The 21,160-nt window shown below is 48.0% G+C and overlaps 4 protein-coding genes across 5 annotated transcripts; 2 read left to right on the forward strand and 2 right to left on the reverse strand.

The window, feature by feature from the left end:
- The first annotated feature begins 1,028 nt into the window (after positions 1-1,028).
- nopchap1 (NOP protein chaperone 1) lies at positions 1,029-2,272 on the forward strand. Its single transcript, XM_070929214.1, has 4 exons — positions 1,029-1,158; positions 1,528-1,602; positions 1,745-1,878; positions 2,011-2,272. The coding sequence occupies exons 1-4, from the start codon at positions 1,098-1,100 to the stop codon at positions 2,200-2,202; spliced, it is 462 nt and encodes a 153-aa protein (XP_070785315.1). The 5' UTR covers positions 1,029-1,097; the 3' UTR covers positions 2,203-2,272.
- Positions 2,273-3,267: 995 nt separating this feature from the next.
- rint1 (RAD50 interactor 1) lies at positions 3,268-8,580 on the reverse strand. The gene is made up of 13 exons (XM_070928745.1): positions 8,497-8,580; positions 8,018-8,191; positions 7,788-7,928; positions 6,956-7,139; positions 6,726-6,836; positions 6,319-6,544; positions 5,841-5,978; positions 5,644-5,738; positions 5,350-5,454; positions 4,642-4,862; positions 4,238-4,418; positions 3,919-4,037; positions 3,268-3,769 (listed from the first exon to the last, which is right to left on the reverse strand). Exons 1-13 carry the CDS (start codon positions 8,535-8,537, stop codon positions 3,556-3,558), a joined length of 1,950 nt encoding a protein of 649 aa, XP_070784846.1. The 5' UTR covers positions 8,538-8,580; the 3' UTR covers positions 3,268-3,555.
- A 4,918-nt stretch (positions 8,581-13,498) lies between these two features.
- prl2 (prolactin 2) lies at positions 13,499-15,444 on the forward strand. Of its 2 annotated transcripts, none has more exons than XM_070928746.1 (5): positions 13,499-13,532; positions 13,736-13,923; positions 14,512-14,619; positions 14,940-15,119; positions 15,262-15,444. In XM_070928746.1, exons 1-5 carry the CDS (start codon positions 13,499-13,501, stop codon positions 15,442-15,444), a joined length of 693 nt encoding a protein of 230 aa, XP_070784847.1. The 2 variants fall into 2 exon arrangements, with proteins under 2 accessions (XP_070784847.1, XP_070784848.1); XM_070928747.1 differs by having other exon boundaries at positions 13,499-13,520.
- Positions 15,445-16,382: 938 nt separating this feature from the next.
- Positions 16,383-20,537, reverse strand: hspa14 (heat shock protein 14). The gene is made up of 14 exons (XM_070929293.1): positions 20,438-20,537; positions 19,788-19,868; positions 19,566-19,648; positions 19,395-19,443; positions 19,196-19,301; positions 19,019-19,109; positions 18,837-18,941; positions 18,522-18,683; positions 18,216-18,371; positions 18,020-18,122; positions 17,563-17,778; positions 17,265-17,429; positions 16,657-16,724; positions 16,383-16,552 (listed from the first exon to the last, which is right to left on the reverse strand). Exons 1-14 carry the CDS (start codon positions 20,492-20,494, stop codon positions 16,474-16,476), a joined length of 1,521 nt encoding a protein of 506 aa, XP_070785394.1. The 5' UTR covers positions 20,495-20,537; the 3' UTR covers positions 16,383-16,473.
- Between the last annotated feature and the right edge of the window lie 623 nt (positions 20,538-21,160).

Raw genomic sequence — 21,160 nt, forward strand, 5'->3', positions numbered from 1 at the left:
GTTTTGTTTTTATTTTTTATCTGCAGTTTGTCACTGTTCGGGCCTTTATTACCTGTCTCGTCTCAGCCTCGGTCCACGGCGTTCCGTGTAACGGCACAAGCTTAACGTTTACGGATAAGCAAAACCCTAGATAAACTCGAAAATGTTGGGACGTTGCGGCTATTTGTTTACGTTAGGTAACACTGTGCCGTGTTAGCTAGCTGTGTAGAAATCAAAACAGCAGAGACGCATGGCTCCCTACTTTCTTTCTCTTTTTTTTTTTTACACGTAAGCCGGGAGAACACCGCGGCCGGCGTTAGCAAACACGCGTGGAAAATAGCAAACTACTTATTCTAGTCGCCACCTTATTTCATTTCTTTCTTTCTTTTTTTCCCCCATGAGTTACCTTTCTGCGGCGGAGACATTTCGTCCAGGAGATGCGAGTCCTCTCCCTTGACAGTCAGCCAGCACAAGAGAGCCGCGTCAGAGAAAGGCGGGCCACCGAAGCTCGTCTATGCAGCAGAGGTGAACCACTCCGATTCGCCCTCAGACGTTATCACGTCTTTAATCATTCCTGATTTTATCCCCTGTACAGTGTTGGTAAGAATGTTGTAGACGTGATAAAGTTAGCTGAATCAGCATGCCGTAACTAAATCAAATACGAAAATTCATGATATGCACGATTCTGTCTGACGGGTTTCGTGTTAAAAAAAAACAAAACAACAAAAACAAGTCAGAGTGAGATCTCTCGCTAAACTGGGAGGAAAAGTGCCACAGATATTTTTTTTTCATTACAGTGCGCAGGCGCAGAGTGCACCGTGTTTATCACAACGGTAATCTGTTCATTACATTTTCTGATAAGTTCGGTCAAAGTGAGGAGTTTTAACGATGTTTTAATGGCCTACTTGTTCATCCGCGTTCATATTCATATATATTTTTACAGCCAACTTTACAGTCCAAGTCCTTCCCAAACAGTAGAGGGCGCTATATAAATCATGGCGTCAATTTGTACCTTCCTATCCACCCGGATGTTGTTCCCACCAGCAACACACACACACACACACACACACACACACACACACACATGTCGATGAAAACACTATCGCGTCGCCGCTAAAATGGAATTAAACGTCAAGAAAACGAGTTCGCAGGCTTTGCTGTCATGTGGCAACGGAGGAGGTTTGCGTTTATTAGCAGTTACAGTGTTGGGGAGGCGGGGGGAGGGGGGCTGAGAATAAGAATGTTACAAGCCTGTGTTTAGCTACAGTACACCAAAAAGTTAGCTAGCTAACTGGAGCTCCTCTTAAGTTCTTCAAAGTAATTTCATAAAATCAGTGAGGTGTTTTGAAGGTTTTCTTCATCTCCTTTAAGCGTTTCGTCTTACATTATTATCAGGGAAAAGTTTGTAAAAGCTTACTTTTTTTTTATTTTTTATAAGGAGTATTCAGTGACCCTTTTTTTTAACTGCTGTGAATGTCACTTTTATTGTGACTTTGTGCTGCCTTTGTCAACACTATGTGTCTTGATGTTTGTCCTGTTCACTGCTAGGTCTCGGTGAGAAGCTTCTCCTCAAACCAAAGGCTGGCAGATCCCTGCAGACAGAGAGGGTCCCGAGAAGCAGCGGTGAGGCCAAACATCACTTTCCTGCATTCCGCTTTGCTATTAGTTGCAGTAAAACTACAGTAAGCCCAAAACCCCCATTTGAGCCAGAGGTGTGATGGTGTGTTTTTTTGTTTGTTTGTTTGTCTGTTTTGCTGTGCGTCAGTGTTGGAGAGGCTGCAGAGCTTCCTGCCTCAAATGGCCGAGGCCAACGAGAAGCTGAAGCACCAGATGGAGGAAGCTCCTGCTGGATGCTTTGACATAGAGAGCGTGGAGGAGGCAGAGAGGGTCATAGAGATGGTGAGTGAGTCGGTCTGCCTCCCTCTGGTAGACCAAAGCAACTCCATTTAAACATTTCAGAAGGCCCCTTTTTGATTGATTGATTTAGTATGATTTCATTGAGTCATGTGATTTCTTCCTCCTTGTCCTCAGGATGTAGCGCTGGTGGATCTCAGCGGGTCAGACTGCGACTCCGACGATGAAGAGGAGACTTCGGGCTCTGAGGAGGATTCGGACTCTGGCGAGGAGAGCGGGATCACAGAGGAGAACCTCAAATTACCTGGAGACAAAGGCAGGACGAAGAAAGCCAACATCCAGGTTGTCGATCAAGACAAGGCAGAGTAGAAAAGTTGGCCTGACTGTTGGCTGCGTATCGGGTTTCTTTGCCCTCTGAGGTGACGTGGGCAAAACCAATGACCCGTGGGGGGGGGGGGGGGGGGGGTTTAAACCTGCTTCACAGACTCTGAGGACAGAAAGCTCCCGTGTGCAGAGATGCCGATCCTCCTCATCCCAATGAGAACAGTAGATATCATTTTGTACAAGAACCTTCGGAGCCAGAACGCATTCTGTGATTACCTCATCCAGTCGGGCCATCATGTGACCGCGTGACCTCATTGTACAGGATGTGTGTGTGTGCAGGTGTAACACTGTGGACCCTATTAGTGGCCTATTGGTTCTTGAATGAATTCAGGCTAGCATATTGGCTAGCTGAAATAATCCTATTAATTCCTTCAAATTGCCATAATTAAATACCATGTGCTCTGGCTCAGTGGGTCTGATTAGTCAGAGAGTTTTAGTTGCAAACTATATTTGGATTTGTTTTTGTTTTCATTGTATAGCCCGTTTTGTCACGTGTTTAAATAATTTTTATGAAAATTAAATTGTAATAATCACAGTAACAGATGACTACACCGACAAGTGATGGTGCCTCATTAACCCACACACTCATCTGAAAACGTAAATTAGGTCAATATTTTGGGACTGGTTTGTATCCCAGAACTACTTTGTGTTTGGGGTTCAATTGAAAAGCCTTGGTCATAATCCAGATAACAGTGACTAAGCTGCACTTTGGACTTCATAAAGGTGGTTCAGAAAAGAAAGAAAAAAAAAAAAAAAGCAGCCTGTCTTCACTTTATTTTCCACTGGCCCTTCGTGCAGCCCCTCAGTTCACCCTCCGTCTGAAACAATGCGGCCTGTGCGCATTTCTCCGTGGACTGAGCGTTTTAATACGTTCACAGTATTTATACAGCACCCAGACCTGCTTTATAATCCAACAAGGACATGGAGATCTCACTCTCTACAATATGGGACCTTTTAAGGAGGCTATCACACAGAGACACACACACACACACACACACAATAAACACAAGAAACCCATTAATTAGTTATGGGGGCAGCTGAAGGCGAGGGCATTGAAGGGCAGCAGGGTTTATTGCATAATCCACCAGACAAAGGACAACTGTTATTTATACTTTGGTGTGGTGTACTTCAGTCAACGGAGGTGACAGGAAAGTAGGTCCCCCCAAAAACACTAGTGCAACACAATAACGACAGAGTTCATACAATGACTCACTACACACGTTGTGAACAGTCCTAACTTGACAAATATTAGCTGTCTGCTAATGCTAAATGCAATGAGAACAATTTGCCAAGCGCCCCATTCTGACAGCAGCAAAAACGGCGCCAGGGAGAATTGGGTTACTGTCCAGGCCAGGAGGCCCTGAGGTTGAGGAGAATCGACACGTCGCAGGGAGCCAAGCAGTACACCCCCAACTCGTTCAGCGCGGACTCCGGCGGAGGGTCCCCCGCGCCGGCCCAGTCTCCCGTCCCCTCCTCTGCCTCTTTAAGCAGGTTCCTCAGCAGGATGGCAGAGCCCACGTTGAGACACAAGATGATGCACGCCTCCTTGACGCTGCGGAGACAGAGCATGAGTCTCTTGAATTGGCTTTCTTACAGTTCTTTTCAGTGGCTAGGTTTTCTTATGGTCTTAGCTTGGCTAGGTGTCTCTCACTCACACACACACACACACACACACACACACACTCTCTCTCTCTTACTCACTGCTTAAAGAAGTTCTCAGGTCTTTTGCAGTAGTGGCCGAACAGAGGAAATAGGTTTCTGGTCATGTCGAACTGAAGCTGAGCGGCCCCGCCATCGCTGAAATGATTGGACAGGATCACCTGACAGAGAGAGAGACACACGTGGACACATGTTGAGATTTCCTTCCAACCGCATGGCTTGGGAGCAGCAGACGCTATAAAGGGAGCCAGTAGACCAGCTGACCCTGTTTTTTACGTTTTTTTGGTGAGTCACTTATGGACTGCACAGTCTGTACGCCAAGAGGTGGGGGTGGGGGGTTAAGTGCGTATTAATCTCTTACATCCTGGTAGAGAAAGTTGTCAAGTCTCTCCGCCAGGCCCTGCCAGGCCAGTTGGAACAGAGAAAGACTCAGGACCTGATGAAGGTTCAACAACCTGTCCCTCACACAGAGCATCATGGGACATGCCGCACTGGACAGGGACATGGTGGACTGGTCCTGCTGAGATGGCAGGGACAACCACCTAAAGAAAAGACAAGAGAGAGAATATAAAGCTGTGCTGACCTTTTATTACTCTGTCCGTCCCGTTCAGTGAAATTGGTAAACGGTACACACAGAGCCCAGGTCCTCTCTGATCACGCGCTCCTCCACTACAAAGCTGACCGGGAGTCAGTGCACATCTGTCCTAACTATGATAAGAGGTTTTAAAACACCGACTAACATGGCACCCATCAACGACGTCTCACCTGTCTTGGCAGTACGGTTTGGCTTTCTCGGCGATTTCTCTCATGGTCCATTCCAGCAGTCTCCCCATCATGTCTCCTTTGAGTCGATCCAGCAGCGCCAGCAGACCTTCAAACAGAGAGCCCTCCAGAGAAGCCAGGCGGCCCACCTCCATCACCCCCAGGCCCCCAAGAACCACTTCCTCGCCGAGGGAAACCGCTGCCTGCTGCAGCTGCAGGAAAAACTGAAGACAGAGCAAAAAAGGAAGTGGTAAAACAACACGAGGGAGCATGATGTTCAGTCCTCTCTACGACGGAATAAAAGGGCCATTGTAGGTCAGAATAAATCAACAGGCCACGTACGTAGAAACCACAGACTGTATATAAAAGATGGACGACATGACAGCTCCCCAAAAGTGAAGCCAAAATGTCTCAATCGCCCCCTGGTGGCTGGCTGGCAGGCTGCAGTATAGGTCATAAGCCCCGCCCCCCTACGTGTTAGCATAAACAGTCAAATACATTTTTCCCCCAAAGATGGTTTCCGTCATTTTAGGTTGGCTCCAAATGACCCGCGCAAGATGGCGGCTGCCGTATCCAGGAGAGTTTGGCCATCTTTATATGCAGTCTGTGGTACAAATATGCGGCCATTTTCGACCACCAGCATAGAAGCAGCTGGCCTGAACGGGCAACGGCAACATCCTGAAAAAACACTTAACGAAACTCCGCACACACCACATTGTCTCCCCAGTCTCCCAGGATGGTGCAAATGTAGTTGACGGCATTAAGGATGGCGCAATAACGGGCGCCCAGCGGGCAGCGGGACTCCTCCTTCATCACCTGGAAAGAAAAAAGAAATAATAATAATAATGTCAACCACCTCCGTGTCATGCATTTCTCTCTCGCCGTTTTAATTGGTTTCAGTCCATAAATGAGCATGCAGCGTTCCTGAAAAGTCATCCGTCTTTCCGCCATTACTTGTGTGTTTTTTTTTTTCCCCTTCAGTAATACCAGTGGTACCATTGTTACCTGGGTGAGTCGTATGCGGAAGTCATCCACCAGTTCTCTCTGTAGCCCCAGAAACTTCAGCTGCGCAGAAGGACAGGGCAAGGCCCGGTACCGCTCTGAGTGCAAGGCGACAGGGGAAAAAGGGGCTTTTCATGAGCGCGTCCCCCATTTTGTTTGTATCCCACGGGGCTCCGAGTTGCTGAAACGAGCAGTCTTACCGGTGATGACCTGTAGCAGCGTCATGAAAGTCTCAGCGCAGTCCGGGGCCTTCAGCTCGTCCATGTCACTGATGTCTTTGTACTGGGAGCTCCACGCCCCCTCGGCCGACAGCATGGCATCCATCTTCTCCACGGCCACTGCGTGCACAGAGGAGCACAGAGTCACGATGCTCCGTCCAAGTTTTGGGGATATCGGCGTGTAAGTTAGCGGACTGTAGGAGGATGTTTATGGATGTCTTACAATGATAATGATTGACCTGAGAGAGAGTACCAATGTGAGTATTTACTGGGGAAATGTGAATGGACCTTTGACCTTTTCACACACACACACACACACACACACACACACACACACACACACACACACACACACACACACACACACACATAACCATAAGATGGCAAGACAATAATAATAAACTAATTAGCCTACATTTAACTCCAGAAACTACGTCCCCTCGGACGCTCGGCGACTTACTCTTCTTTTCCACAGTGAGCCACTTCTGGAGGGTCGCGTCCTCCAGCAGGAGGTGGAGCAGGCCGGGCAGCGGCGCCGGGTACGACTGGTTGCTCCGCAGCTCCTTCTCAAACTGCAGCACCTCCTCCACCAAGTGGCAGAAGAGCGTGTCGTCGTAGAGCAGCCTGGAGGCGTCGCTGGCCACCTTCTCCTGGACGAGAGACAGCAGGCCTCGACACAGCTCCACCTGCACACACACACACACACACACACACACACACATCGGTCTTTCCTGAGATGCAGGATAAAGTCAAATGAAGGAGGGTTTTCCAAGAAGCATGCACTCATAAAGCCAAAGAAAGCTCTCTCTCGTGCACGTGGCTTGTGAGTAGATTCATTAAAGTTCCTCTATGTTCTTTTCAGCTTACCCTGGCACTGATGGTGGCCCCAGCTCGGTCCAGTATCGGCTGGATCTTCTCCTCCATGAACGCCGAGCTGTTACCCATCCACATCAGAACCTGCGTGAGGTACCACTCCGGCTGAAAGGATGCGCAGATAGAGGGGGGTTTGAAAGGCTCGGCCAAAGACTTGAAAAGTAAATCTTGAATTCTGCACATCGTCTCTGTGCTTTGTGTGTACGCGTGGTGCGCCGAGAGACCTTGCTGAGGGAGTTGGTCTGCCGATTCCCGTAGAAGTGGTATCTGAACCTCCTGCTGAGCGGCACCAGCAGGATCTGGATGGGAAGACAGAGGGGGGCAGCTTGGGACGGCGGTGCGGCTGAAGGAGCAGGCTGGGCCGAGGGTGCACAAGAGGCCAAGGCCCTCTGGGATACCAGGTCATCGCTGCCGGGGAAGGGAAGTTAAAGAAGCCAAAAACACGGGAGCGCCTGCAGTGTCCTGAAACCCGCATCGCCCTCGCTTCGGATCTTGCCCCCACCCCCCACCCCCATCTTCCGCCACTTTCCGTCTTGTGTGGCTGATCTTCAGTTCTCTACCACTGTATTGTAACCGAGTGTGATGAACTGGTTCATACAGTACGCGCAAACAATTTGTAAATGGCAATAATAATAATAAGAAGAAGAAGAAGAAGAAAATGTAAATTTGTATTTTAGTCAAAATTTATGTTTCATTGTTTTGTATTTATGGATTTTTTTTCATTGTTTTTTTGTTTTGTTTTTAATTGAGCAGTAGCTAGCTCCTTGCATTAGCCAACGCAGCAGTTAGCTTGTTGTAGCAACACCTGAAGGACTTTTAAGGAATGGATTTGGATGGGGGGGGGGGCGGGGGGGTGCTGGTGGCAATTCATGGAGATCCATCCTATTATTTGCATTACTGCTTGTACCAAAGACTGTAACCCGGGTGGCATTACGTTTCCTCCAAAACTTTGTTGTATATGAATATAATTTGTAGTGTGTGTGTGTGTGTGTGTGTGTGTGTGTGTGTGTGTGTGTGTGTGAGTGTGTGTGCGCAGAAGCCCGGACTGAAGGATACGAGGTCTGCAGGGCAAGCAGCTGTGTGACCAGCAGCTCCAGCTGGCTGTTGATCTCCTGACAATTGGCGGCAGGCGTCAGCGACTGAGTTGGGGGGGAGATGATCGGCCAGTGAAGCTGAGTCAACACTTTCTCGAAATCACTGCGAGAGAACGGAAGAGGGGGGGATTTAGCTCACACAGTGGACAGGCACGGCGGCGTCCTTGCGCACCCTTGGGGCGGGCTTTCTACCTGGCAAGTCGGTCTTTGATGATCTTGTGCCAGAAGTGAAGCGTCTCTCGGAGGAAGTCCTGGAGGTGCGAGCACCCAGACTGGCTCAGGCCGGCGTCCAGCGCAGCCATGCCGTCCACCGCCCGTATGGCCTCCCAGACGCTGCTGGTCATCAGACACTGCTGGACGGCAGCGCTGCAGGCACACAATGCAGGTGACATGTTTGTAATGCATGTGGGGGGAAAAGCACCCTCTGTTTCCCGACCTTTTTCTTAAGGGCCCCCTGTTTTACCATTGTATATACACCGACAACCCACATACAATTAGAAAAAAAAAGGGGTAAAAGTGGCCCACAATAACAAAACAATAACAGCACAGAACAATTAACTGTACAATTAACCTAAATGGTGTGAATAAATCGCAGCTCAAGTCTGTTTATGTCTACGTTCTCCTCTCTCTCTTTGACGACTCCTAACAACCTTTACCCTCACTTGCAGTACCTGAGCTCTTCTATATGTTGAAGGCACCGCAGGTACTTCATGTGTCTCTCTATAGTGTCGACTTGGTTGAGCGTCTGGCCGAGATTATCCGTCCAAGGCTGGGCCCCCTGTAGGTGCTGGGGGGGGACGGAAAGATTCACCAAGACAAACAACGTTATATAGATATTTGGCGCTAATCAGAGAGCCGCTGCCTCTGTTTGCTCCTTCAAAAATCAACATGAACATGCGGGATTTTCTTGGTGGCGCGCCCAACCTGGTGCAACATGTTGGAGATGATTCGCTCTCTCTGCAGCAGGTCCTCCAGGGAACGCCTGGCCTCCTCGGCAGCAGACAGAGCGGAAGAAACTTTGGGAGGCACGGAGCTGGATACGGTCAGAACCTGAACGACACAAATAATAATAATAATAATACTAATAATAATGATAAACGTTATTGATATAGCAACCAAGTGTTTTCAAAGGAGAGACAAGAGTTCGCCACCCTGATTTCCAGAGTCTGGGAAGAGAGAAATGGTTCTGATCGAAAATGACATTTGACACAGTGACGAGCACAGACTGCGGATCGTCTGGATGCAGTGATGGTGCCATGTTTACGTTTACACTGGCTGTATTGGCGGGGGATCTCTGTTGCGCCGTCACCACCGGTGCTGCGGTTCAAGGAGCGACCCTGTCACCTGGCGACTCTCAGCCGAAATGCGTCTGTCGTTGTCGTAGTTACGACAGCTCACTTCCGGTTTTCAACAAACTCCCCAGCAACAAGCGACGTTCGAAATTATGCGACCGAGTGTCAGTATGAGACACGTTTTCAACAGCTGCCGTAACTACGACAACAACTGACGCATTTCGGCGGAAAGTCGCCAGTTAACAGGGCCACCCGTTAAACCGAAACACCTGTGGTGGGTTCGAGTGGTTTCGTACAGCGGCCGTGTGCTAAGCCCTTTAAGAGTATTTGCTTTAAATGAAGAATACTACAGGTTTAATTGGTTACTGTAAGAACACAGCGCGTTATAAGCCCCGTATAAACCCGTTGAGATGCAGTATTAACGTCAAATACACACGGCGACGCAGGAGGACTGTTAACTCACCTGTTCCTCCAGTACGTTGTTTTCCTCTCGCAACTTTTCCAGCAGGTCGCCAACGTTCCTCAACGACTTGGGGTCGCTGCCTACCTCCTTCTCCAGGAAATCCAGCACATAGTCCCGCAGCTCCCCCGAATCTGCTGAAAGAGATTCGCTGGCTTGGCAATTCGAAAACTCGTCCGTGGGCGCCGCCATCTTTCCTCTCCAATGCTGTCAACAAACTTGCGAGGAAGGCACCGGGGAGGGAGGCGCTCGTTTCTCTGCGTCTGCGCGTGACACGCGGGCGGTCACGCCGCCCTCGGGCGCGGTCGGGCGCCACTGCGCGCCCAGGTTTTTGTTTTACCCCTCGTCCACGTGTGACCTCAAACACCGACAAGTTGATAATTGCGTCGCGCTTACTCTGTTGAAAGGTGGGTCCTTGCAGGCTTGTCCCGCCCACGCTGCATCTCCGGAGCACGCCGAGACGGAAAACAACCATCTTTGTGTGACGACGGCAGTTGCCACGTCGGCACCGGAGAGTCGCATAAATACCAGAACGACGCCACAGCGAATAACACAAGTTATTTTACAATGTTTAAAAAATATATAATTTTATTATATTTTATTTAAAACAATTTTATTCATTTCTTTCACAGTAACTGACTGAACCTTGAACTGAATCTTAACATGAAAGGTCACATTCATGAGGAACAGATTCATATAATAATAATAATGATGATAATAATAATAATAATGCAAAAATACATGAAAGCAATTTTTTTTTTTTTTTACCACAATTTCGTAATCGTTGAGTATAAAAATAAAATTGGATAAAAAGAAAAATGGTTAGGTTTCACCTTGTGAGTCGAGCATCAATTTGAAGAGCTTCTCCGGGGCTTTGGTATATGACGCAAATTAATTTGCAAATAATATTTCTTGTCTTTTTGCATTTATCTGTGATGCACATCGCCAATACAAACCATGCTGTTTAAAGCAAAGCTGCATTTCTTTGACTTCCGCAATAACAACACGTATACACCTATGGTCCCTCAGACTCGCTCCATGAGTGCTTAGAGCAAGTAAACAGCTGGGTGCAATGCAGTTTCCTTCAATTAAGGAAAGACAAGACGGAAGCCATTGCATGTGGCAACAAGGAGGAAAGAATGAAAGATGTTGCTCGGCTTTGGTTCCTGAGCTATCAAGACGAAAACCCTGAAAAGCCACGTTTAGACTCTTGATCTGAGCCCGGTGGGGGCCTTAGATCTTCGTGAGTCAGAACAAAACAGGATGAAGCCGCTTTTAGCTACTTTGCTGGTGATCCACTGCACTTTTATGTCCTTTCTTGCAATGGAACTTGTTACTGCAGTGTAACTGTCACAATAACTTCCGGTCTATTGGGAAATGATGAATAATTCATGGGAAATTCATCAAGTCTGAACGGCCTACGGCAATGAGATAAATTGCAACTTTTGCCGTGTGTAAATCCTGAACAAAACCACGTTTCAACAGCGTTGTGGCTTCAGTCGCCTGGTCGGTCGTCGAAAGGAGGAGCTGCTGTTGCTGTAAAAGTTGAGTGAAAGGGCAGAGCCCCGCCAGGGTGCTGGCCTGTGGGCATGTGCGGCTGTAACAGTCACCCCGTTACTCTGCGGGTCAGCCCCAATGTGACAACACGAGACCGTCTGCCCAACAACACTATGTTCCAGTGTGTGTGTGTGTGTGTGTGTGTGTGTGTGAACGTGCAGCGGAGACACGTGGAGCACCGGCCTCCAGTCGCCACCAAAACTTTCATTGAGTGAAACGCACGTGTGTTCACCTTCACAGATCTTTTCTGTTTCGAAAATAAGAACATTTGATTATTTTCTCTCATTATTACCAACTAAGACCTTCGTATGTCGTCATGACAACAGAAATGTCCAGTCAAAGCCTTTTCATATAGAAGAGGGCTAGACCGAACTCTTTGTAACGCTATGACTAATATAGCTGTGTGTGTGTGTGTGTGTGTGTGTGTGTGGATGGTGACTAGGTGCTCACTCCTTTGTACGGAGGTGACGTCGGTGACCTTGAACACGCGCAGGATGTCATGGTGTCGATCCATCAGCTCTTAGTACCTGACCTGCTCGGTGCAGGACTGACCACGATTGCTGCGATGCTGTGAATTTGGCACACACACACACACACACACACACACACACACACACACACACATTCATGCGTCCCCACTGGAATGTGTTTTAGTGACTTTAGTAATCCCGTGGCTTCTTCACCCAGCGCACCCAACACTTTTTTTTTTGGCAGAGCCACGTGAGTGCCGCCGGAGGAAATGTGAACCCCACAAAGGTAGCAGGGGTGGGGGGGGTGTTTCGGGTGATGCCGTATGTTTTGCAGTGCAGCCTTACATGGCCACTGAACTTGCCCGACCGCCGTGTCACAAAAAGGTGAATCAACCGCCTGCACCAGAGAGGAACTGATCCGGGCTAAGATCACTTGACGTCATTCAGCCGCCTTTCCAGACAACATGGCATTCGTATATATATTTTTTTCTTTCGTCCAGCTGCCCTTGCGGTGTCACTCGGAGCTCCCAGAAAGCTTACTCATCAAGCTTACTCTTTCTACTGGTGCCCCGGGGCGCTTCCGTAATGACCTTTCCGTGAGGCGGCGTGGCTCTCCTCGAGGGACATGAATGACGATGACGACGGAGTGAACCACAGAAATGTGCCAGGCGAAACCGCCCCCGATGACGACCTAGGCTGATGATGTCACGACTACCCTCGGTCAGCGTGGGACGTAGGCACGAAGGGACTTTTTTTTTTTTTTTTTTTTTGTTTGTTGCTGAAATGATGGCACCGGAAATATATTCTGTATTGTCAATGTCAAACGTCCTGACAAAGGACGGCAGTTCGAAAATCAGCTGGCTGTCACACACCAAAATGTACCGAAATAAATAAATAATAAACATTTTGCTCGAATAATGCGTGAAAATCAACTTTTATGATGATTTACCTTGTGAGTAAATGTCCAGTGAAGAACCAGGTTCCAGATTATACATATATATATATATATATATATATATATATATATATGTACACATACATATATTTATGATTACCATATGAGTATAATTTGAATTTAAGGTATATACAGTGCTTAACAAATGTATTAGACCCCCCACCCAGTGTAAGGTGTTTGCCCCCGCTGCCCTAAATGAACAGTATTGCTGATGACCAAAATATCTGATGTCTCTGTAATGGTTAATCCACCAGTATGTGCAAGCCGAGCTCTTTAATCAAAATGATATCTTTAATGCCAAAATATAATTATTGCTGTTATCCATGAATTCTCAAATTTACTGTTTTACAAAAAAAGCAGAAAAAAATAGTAAAGCACGTTATTATTTTTTGATTGAGATGCCGAATGACAGTTATTTACTTGCGTTCCTGAACAGAAACATTTGTTTTGTGGTTGCAAAGAATGCAAGCTGTTATCAGGGCCAAAGGAGGTCGTACAGAATATTCAGATTTTTGGTTAATATATGTGAATAAGGACAATTTAGTTGTTCCAGTTTGTTATTTGCCTAATAAATAACAATCCAATTTTTAGTTTGAAACAAGTTTTTGACAGATTTCTAAAATATTTGTGTTTTCTCATTTTTATGACAGGTGGTCTAATACATTTGTTACGCACTGTATGTGGCAGAAAAATTAATTTTCTGATTACCTGAGTGCTAACGTCTGACTCACAGGAGAGCCCCCACCCTCTCCCTCTCCCTCTCTCTCTCTCTCTCTCTCTCTCTCTCTCTCTCCACCCCCCTCGCTTTTCTCTTTGACATGAAAGTGTAAAAGGGAAATGGTCAGCGAGGGACCCTCATACGAAGCTGCGGGGGTCTCAGGAACAGAAGAGCCTCTGCACCCTCTGCTCTGAGACAGGAGCCTCTCCGCGCCCCGCAGGATGCCCGGAAACACCAGATCAGGTAAGAGGAACTGCGCCACCCTGTCCCCCTTCCTACTCACCTCTCCACTGTGGTGCTTTGCCTCTTTATTTGTTTATCTGCGTGACCTCACCGCAGATTCTTCAGAAATAAGATATTTGGTTGAGACTTGCTGTGTGTGTTTGGGTGTGGAAATGATTCATCTCATCTAAGTTTTATTTGCTCCTCCCTCGGTCTTCGCTCCGTTCGGAACCAAGTGTCGGTTGCGTGGGTGCCGTTGGTCTGCCTGTTGCTCTGCAGCCGACTGGCCGGCGCGGGCGCAGCACCCATCTGTGGCGGTGCCCAAGCCGGGTGCCCCGTCCTCTCCCTGGCCAACCTGTTTGACCGGGTCATCCAGCACTCGGCCAGGATGCACGGCATTTCCAATGACCTTCACTCCGAGTTTGTGAGTCTCTTTCTGCTGTCTCTCTCTCTCTCTCTGGCTTTTGTAATGGTGACGGTCATGTTTGGCAGAACATGTGGAAATTTCGAAGCTCAGGGTAGAGGAGTCGTGGTCAAGGCGCATTCAACGTCGCCGGGTTTAGTAGGCACACCGGTGTGCCAGTTTGTGTTGAAACTTGCACAGAGGTCCTTCATGCAACGCGCAGAGACACGCTTCTATCATTTAGTCCCCGCCCCCCCTCATTGATGTAAAGGCGGTGGACAAAATAATAGAAACACCCCTCGGTATAAGGCAATGCAGAGTCAACGCCTCTCTAAAACGGTTTCAACCAAGTCCTGGACTGGGAGGACTGTTGCATTAGACCTAGTTAACTGGCAACTGATACACCACACACACACACACACACACACACACACACAAACAAAGACATACATACCCTAAGGCGTCTGCGATTGTTTTGCAATAGCAAGGCCCTTCTACTATTTCATTCATCGCTCCTGTACACTCGCAGCCCACAGCTGACATTTGGACGACACCCCGACCTCTCGACATTTCATTCTTCTGTCTGCGTCCGTGTTTTCGCCCTGCCAGGAGCAGTACTTCCTGCCCAGCAAGAATCACATCGGCCGGGTCAGCCGCAACTGTCACACCTCCACCATCCTCACCCCAAACGGCAAGGAGAACGCTCAGAGAATGGCGGTGAATTAAGCTTTTATGATAATAGAATTTAAAAAAAAAAAAAAAGAAAAAAGAAAAAGATATGTCCTCTCGTTGGCATGCACTGTCCACATCTTCTCCTCCCTTGTGCACCACACCTCCGCATGGATGCATGCTGTGCATTCGCCCCCCCCCCCCCCCCCCCACCTCCCTCAATGTTTACACGCATTATTTGTGTTTCTTCATGCTGCTTTCTGTCTCGTCCCTTTTCCTTTTATCCCCCGCATCATCCCCAAACGTCCATCCTAACCGCACACCACTGTGACGGCTCCGGCTTGAACCTGTCCTGCCCGCCGCTGTAGAGAGAGGAGCTGACGGAGGTGATCCTGAAGCTCCTGGTGGCGTGGAGGGATCCTCTGTGGCACTTCCACCAGAGCATGGCTCACCACCACGACTTCAACAACTTCAGCTCCAACAAAGCCCTGGAGATGAGCGACATGGTGCACGAGCTACGCAAGGGCGTGGAGAAGGTGGCGGAGAAGGTACTCGTGCTGGTCTTGTGTGAATGCACAAGTGAATGAACATGATTCTGTGGCGCCAAATAAAATGGTGTTTGGAGATCTGGTTCTGAAAGCTTGACGTGTGTGTGTGTGTGTGGGTGTGTGTCTGTCCTCTCTGCTCCAGATGCAGACGCTGGGGATAATAAGCAACTCTGTCAGCGGCCTGGCCTCCCCCGAGGCCTCGCTGGCGTCTGGCGGCCTGATGAAAGACTATGACCTCCTCTACTGCTTTCGCCGAGACTCCAACAAGGTCAAGAACTATCTGAAGATCCTCAAGTGTCGCATCGTTCCGGAGCACGGGTGCTGAAAGGAAATACCAACTCGCCGGAATGGAATGGGTTTAGGGACTACGCGGATGAAGAGCTGCAGTTCTCGTTGTGTTTTCTATCTGCAGGGGTGTGAGGATGCTGACTGACACGCAGGTGTTGTTCACTCCCGTCACGACTGAAGTGCCACTGGAACCCAAAGACTGCGCCCAAACCCCCACATCCTATATAGAGAGCGTGGACAAACGTGTGAGTGTGGACAGGATGGAATGAGTGTAATACGTGCCATGATAGACTCCTGTATGACGCATGTCACGTTTAAATATAGTAATACCATATAAAACATTTCAAGAAACATGGATGCAATGTTTTTCTTTTTTTTTCCTTTTCTTTACAACCTGAAGCATCACGACTGATGAAACAAACCACACACCATGCCCTGTTGATGCCTATAGTTCAGCTAGTAAAGGATACAGTGCTCACTATATGTAAAATATATATATATATATATACATTGAAGGAGTTACCGGTCACCAGGGGAGGTCATCTCGTACAAAAGGATCACTTCACAGCCAGTATGTACAGGACTTGGGGGGGAAAACAGTGCAGTGGTTTGAGTCATATCATAAAAATAATAATAAAGCAAATGTTTCATGAGCAGGAATCAACATTTATTCTCATGTGATTTGATGTTGCTGACAATAATCAGACTCTATACTGGTCAACACTGTTCAGTTTGTCTCAAACGGCTTGTTTCAGACGGGGGGGGGTGGGGGACTGAGGGGGCTGCAGAAAGGGCCAGGAGGAGAGAAATAAGGACTTTTTATGAACTGTGAATCATGCAAAGCTGCTCTAGTGGACTCCCAGAATAAAACTGTAGAGCTGGAAATGAGCATCATGTGGGGCCTTTAAGATGGCGCATTCTGCATTATTCCATGAGTGTATAGAAATCCGGAAGGTAATAAATGTGGGCACATAGTTTGGGTTTGATTATGTTTATTGAGTCAGACAAAAAAAACAAAACAAAAAAAAACATTGCACTGACAGAGTGTGGTGGTGTGTCAGTGGCTTCACGACGCAGCTGCTATGGTGACGACCTCCGGCCTCCCGGTGCTCTGCTCTACGCAGGAAACGTGAACGGAGCCGTCCCTGCAAAAAAAAAAAAAAAAATAAACAAACAAATAAATAAATAACACAGAAATGACGACAGCAGCTCACATCAAATGGCCCCACGACCCTGGAGGGGTGCATACCTCTTCATGGTCACCACGGTGTCGATGTCGTGGTTCTCATCTCTCGGCTGCAGGTCTTTCAAGATAATCTACACACACACACACACACATATTTTTTTTTTAAGAATACCAGCCAAAATCAGAACATTTAAATACTCAAAAAGGTTTTGCAAAAACTGCTACAACATTCTGCCATATACATTTGTATTACATAGCTTGATAAACTGCACTGAGTCATTAAAGTGGCTATAACGGATATTTCTATGCCAAAGGGATCTCTGGTAGTGATGAACCTGCAGCTTTAATGGCGAGTTTCAGGTCATTGGGCGTTTTTCGGACCGGAGGGACTTTATCATAGTTTTAAGAACCCCCCCCTGTAAAAACCAGTAGTTTACCTTGTGATCCAGCAGAGGGCGCTCTAAGAATTCACTATCAGCTTGGCATACTGCAATGCCCTATTGACCTATTAGTAAACAAAGCTAGTAATGTTATGCTGTTTGCTACGATGAAGACCTGAAGGTGCTCCTGGGTGCTCAAACCCCTACCCCCACCCCCCCCCCCCAAAAAAAAATCAGGAAGTGTTGGTTGCTTTTTCGGCGTTCGATCCAGTGCTGGTGGTTTTTCTATACCTTGGCTAGCTTTTCTGGCTGCTCGGTGACAAATCTCTGGTAAATCTCCAGACAGAGGGAGGACAGTTTCCCCCCTCCACTCAGGATGTGATGTCTGCGGGCAGGGAGGGGCGTGCCCGACGGGAGGAGCACAGTGAACACCTCGGCTCCGGATTCATCCACCTCCTGCAACACACACACACACACACACACACGCGCCACCAAGCCGGACAGAAAAGATTGGAATGAATGCATTCAGTTATTTAGAGCAGATCAGGTTCAGGCCGCCATATTGTGTGTGTTTAATTGAGCAGTATACCTTCACTAGTATGTCAGTGGCAGAAACGTCCACTGTGACAGACTCTTCCTCGGGGGCGAGGCCCTCTCTGCCAACCAGCAAGCCTGCCTCCAGTGCCGCGCCCACAGCGATGACCTCGTCAGGAGGCGCCGAGCTGAGAAGCTCCACCTCGCCGAACATCTCACGGATCATCTGCTGGAGACGAGGGATCCTGGCCGAGCCCCCGCAAAGAACCACCTTAAAAAAAAAAAAAAAAACACACCCATCACATGAAAAAGCATGTTAACATTTATTACCGGGCTTTTATTTTCTTTAACTCGCATTCATACCAATTCACTATCAAAATAAAAGCTCACCACCTCATCACATCACCGCAGTTAATAAATGACAGCACATGCGGCCGTAACCACGTCACACACACACACACACACACACACACACACACACACACACACACACACACACACACACACCATACCTTGTTAATGTCACTAGTGGAGAGTCCCACCTCCTCCAGCAGGGGTCTGATTGGCTGGACGCTCTTGTTGAAGAGCGAGGAGCAGAGCAGCTCAAATCGGGCTCTGAAAACACCGCACAGAGGGAGGGGCGTCAGGTTTTACGACGACTGCTCATCCCTCACCCTGTTCATTTGGGGTCGGGTCAACTCGGCTCACCTGGAGACGTTGCACTCGAAGTCGATGCCGTCGTGCAGGGAGTCGACGAAGCAGTTGGCCGAGCTCAGCGAGGACAGGGAGTGTTTGGCCATGTCTGCTCCGTTCATCAGCTTCATCATGGCCCGGGCGTTGCCGCTCACGTCGTGCTTAAAGGTGCTGCACAACAAACAGACATATTACATAATGAACTGGCAGTGAAGTGCACATTAATAGTGTACACACCATTGGTATTCCAGGAACGTATTGGCCACAATAATTGCAGCGCCATATCAAAGTGTAAGGAGAGCTCCACGGAGCGGCGGCTACCGTTTGAACTCGGCGGCGAGGTGCTGGGCCAGGGCCTGCGTGAAGCTCTCTCCTCCGATGCTGTGGTCGGTGTGGGTGTTGAGAACCCGGAACATTCCCCCGTTGACCTGCAGCACCGTCGCGCTCAGGGACGTCCCGCCCAGCTTGTACACCAGGACGTGGCTGTCAACGCAGCAACAGGTCGGCGTGAGTCGAGTGCATTGCGACCGGCGACCCAATCAGAGACGTCGCGGCGCACCGACACACCCCGGGGTACACTCGTGCGTCATACCCATACATGTACATTGTTGACTGATGCATGTAAAAAGGCCGTACCTCTTTCCCGAAGAACAGTCCTGTCCGATGTTGTAGGCCAACAGAGCAGCGGCAGGCTCGTGGATCAGCCTCAGCACATGAAACCCTGCGGCTTCAGCTGCCTCCCTGCGCAAAAAACAAATTTCTTACTTCAAACAAACAAAAAGCAAAAACAGTTGGAACGGGTCGTGGTGCGGCCTTACCTCAGAGCACGTTTCTGGGCATGCGCGAACTCAAAGGGGACGGTGATGACCGTGTCGGTGACGTCGGAGCCCAGAGCCGACTGAGCCGTTTCTGTGAAAATGGGAATCAACTCGCTGTTTTACGTGCAAAGCGTGCATCTGTATGCGTGTGCGAGAGAGCGTTTTCCCACAAACTACCTTTCATTTTGCGGAAGATGAGTTTCGCAACATCCTCGGGAGCGACGTGCGCCGGGTGTTCTCCCGCCGTGATCTCATAGTAAGGCTTCTCCTCTCTGTTGACCACCTGAACACAGCCACCACTGCTCACACTGAGTACCGCACAAAATCCACGTTTAAGACATGCTGGGGTAAAGAGACACGGGGGGGGCAAACTCACCTGACACTTGGTCTCCGCTTTGTGAATTTGCGTCTCTGGATCGTCAAAGCTGCACATCGAGAGACAGAGAAAGATGCGAATCATCTGTAATGTGCCTGAGCTGAGGGTTGCATGCAACAACAACAACAACAACAACAACAAAAAAAGACAAGACCGTATCGAGCGCGTCACCTTCTCCCCAGCACTTGCTTCACTTTGACAACTGTGTTGGCAGCGTTGCGGACCCGTCCTTGCTTTGCTGCGATACCTACAATCTGCAGAAGATTTAAAAAAAGAAGAAAGAAAAGAAATCAGCCAATAAGCAGACTGACAAACACCCCCCCCCCCCCCAGGTTATGTTGCGGTCCCTTGAGGGAAAACTGGACGTGAGGAGCAGTAAGGCGTGTATTGTACCTGCTCAGTGTCTCTGTACGCCACAACGGCTGGAGTCACTCGGTCTCCTGCATCATTAGCCACCACATCGGCCCGCCCGTCCTGAACCACACACACACACACACACACATCATCATCATTTCAGCTGTGAATTAATAGGGCACAAACAGTTAATCGATTCATTGATTAGTTGAACAGACAAGACAACGAATCTCTGCACATCCACGTCTACGTGTGGTTTGTGGATTTAGGGGCTCCTGACAGGGTCCCTTCAACTGACCCCATTATCCCCTGATCACAGCTGACTCATATCTTATTAGGAAATCACTTCATTTATTTCGAAAATGCCTCCCAAACTTCCCTTAAATGTGCGTGCTCCCAGACTGCGCATGCGCGAAGCGGGGAACCAGCACAAAACAGCAGAAGAAGAAGAAGAAGAAAAAAAGATGGTTTTGGTTTTCTTCTCCTAGATTACCAATTCCAAGACCAAAAAAAAAAAAACAAGAAAACACAGACATTGTCCCGTTTTCCTTTTGAACGCCTTCATAACCCGGGACTCCGACCCGGCTTCTTCCCATGCTCTTCGTTTTCCGGGTGGAGTGCCACGATTGGATGAACATATTGCTACACACTGCGAAGGGACGGCAGAAAGTAAACTGAGCGCCGCTCACCTTAAATATCGCCACACAAGCGCATGTGTATCCGAAGTGGACTCCGATCGCAGCCATGCTGAAGGCTCCCGGTGCTGCACCACGCGTACGCGGCCCTACTTTCCCGTCTTCCGCTCTCAGGACCAACTTCCGGTAGATTTTATTTTTTTTTTTTTCAGAATAAAGGCGACCTACGCAACTCAGAAACGGAATAACACAAAATTTATGATTTATGATTTATGGACTCGTCGCGGGCAGTGGCACAAATAATCCAAGTGCATGAAAGTGAAACCGAGGCTTGGTGTAATCTCTCCAGCCACGAAAAATAAAAACGCAATGAAACTTGTTAGCACAACAGCAGACAGACACTTTCAAATATTCCATTCCTTTATTTGTATTTTTAATATAATATATGTTTGTAATTGAGAGATTGTTCAATAATAAAAAAATATATATTCTTATTATTATTTGATAACATATAATAAAAACAACAGCAGTAATAATACTAGCTTAACCCAGATGCAATACTAAACCACACATAGCTTGTAGAATCTTCTGTTATTATTATTATTATTTTTTTTTTTTTGAAACACTGCCTAAATCGCCAAACTAAGTATTCGGACCTTTTTACTTGATAATAAATAAATCAAAAATATACCACAGCGTTAAAAAAAAAAAAAAGCCAAAAAACTTTAATTACAAGTCAACATGAGTTACTTTTTGCTGTCGGTATAACCGGTGGAC

The sequence above is a fragment of the Enoplosus armatus genome, chromosome 22, assembly GCF_043641665.1.
Source record: "Enoplosus armatus isolate fEnoArm2 chromosome 22, fEnoArm2.hap1, whole genome shotgun sequence".
Taxonomy (NCBI): Eukaryota; Metazoa; Chordata; class Actinopteri; order Centrarchiformes; family Enoplosidae; genus Enoplosus; species Enoplosus armatus.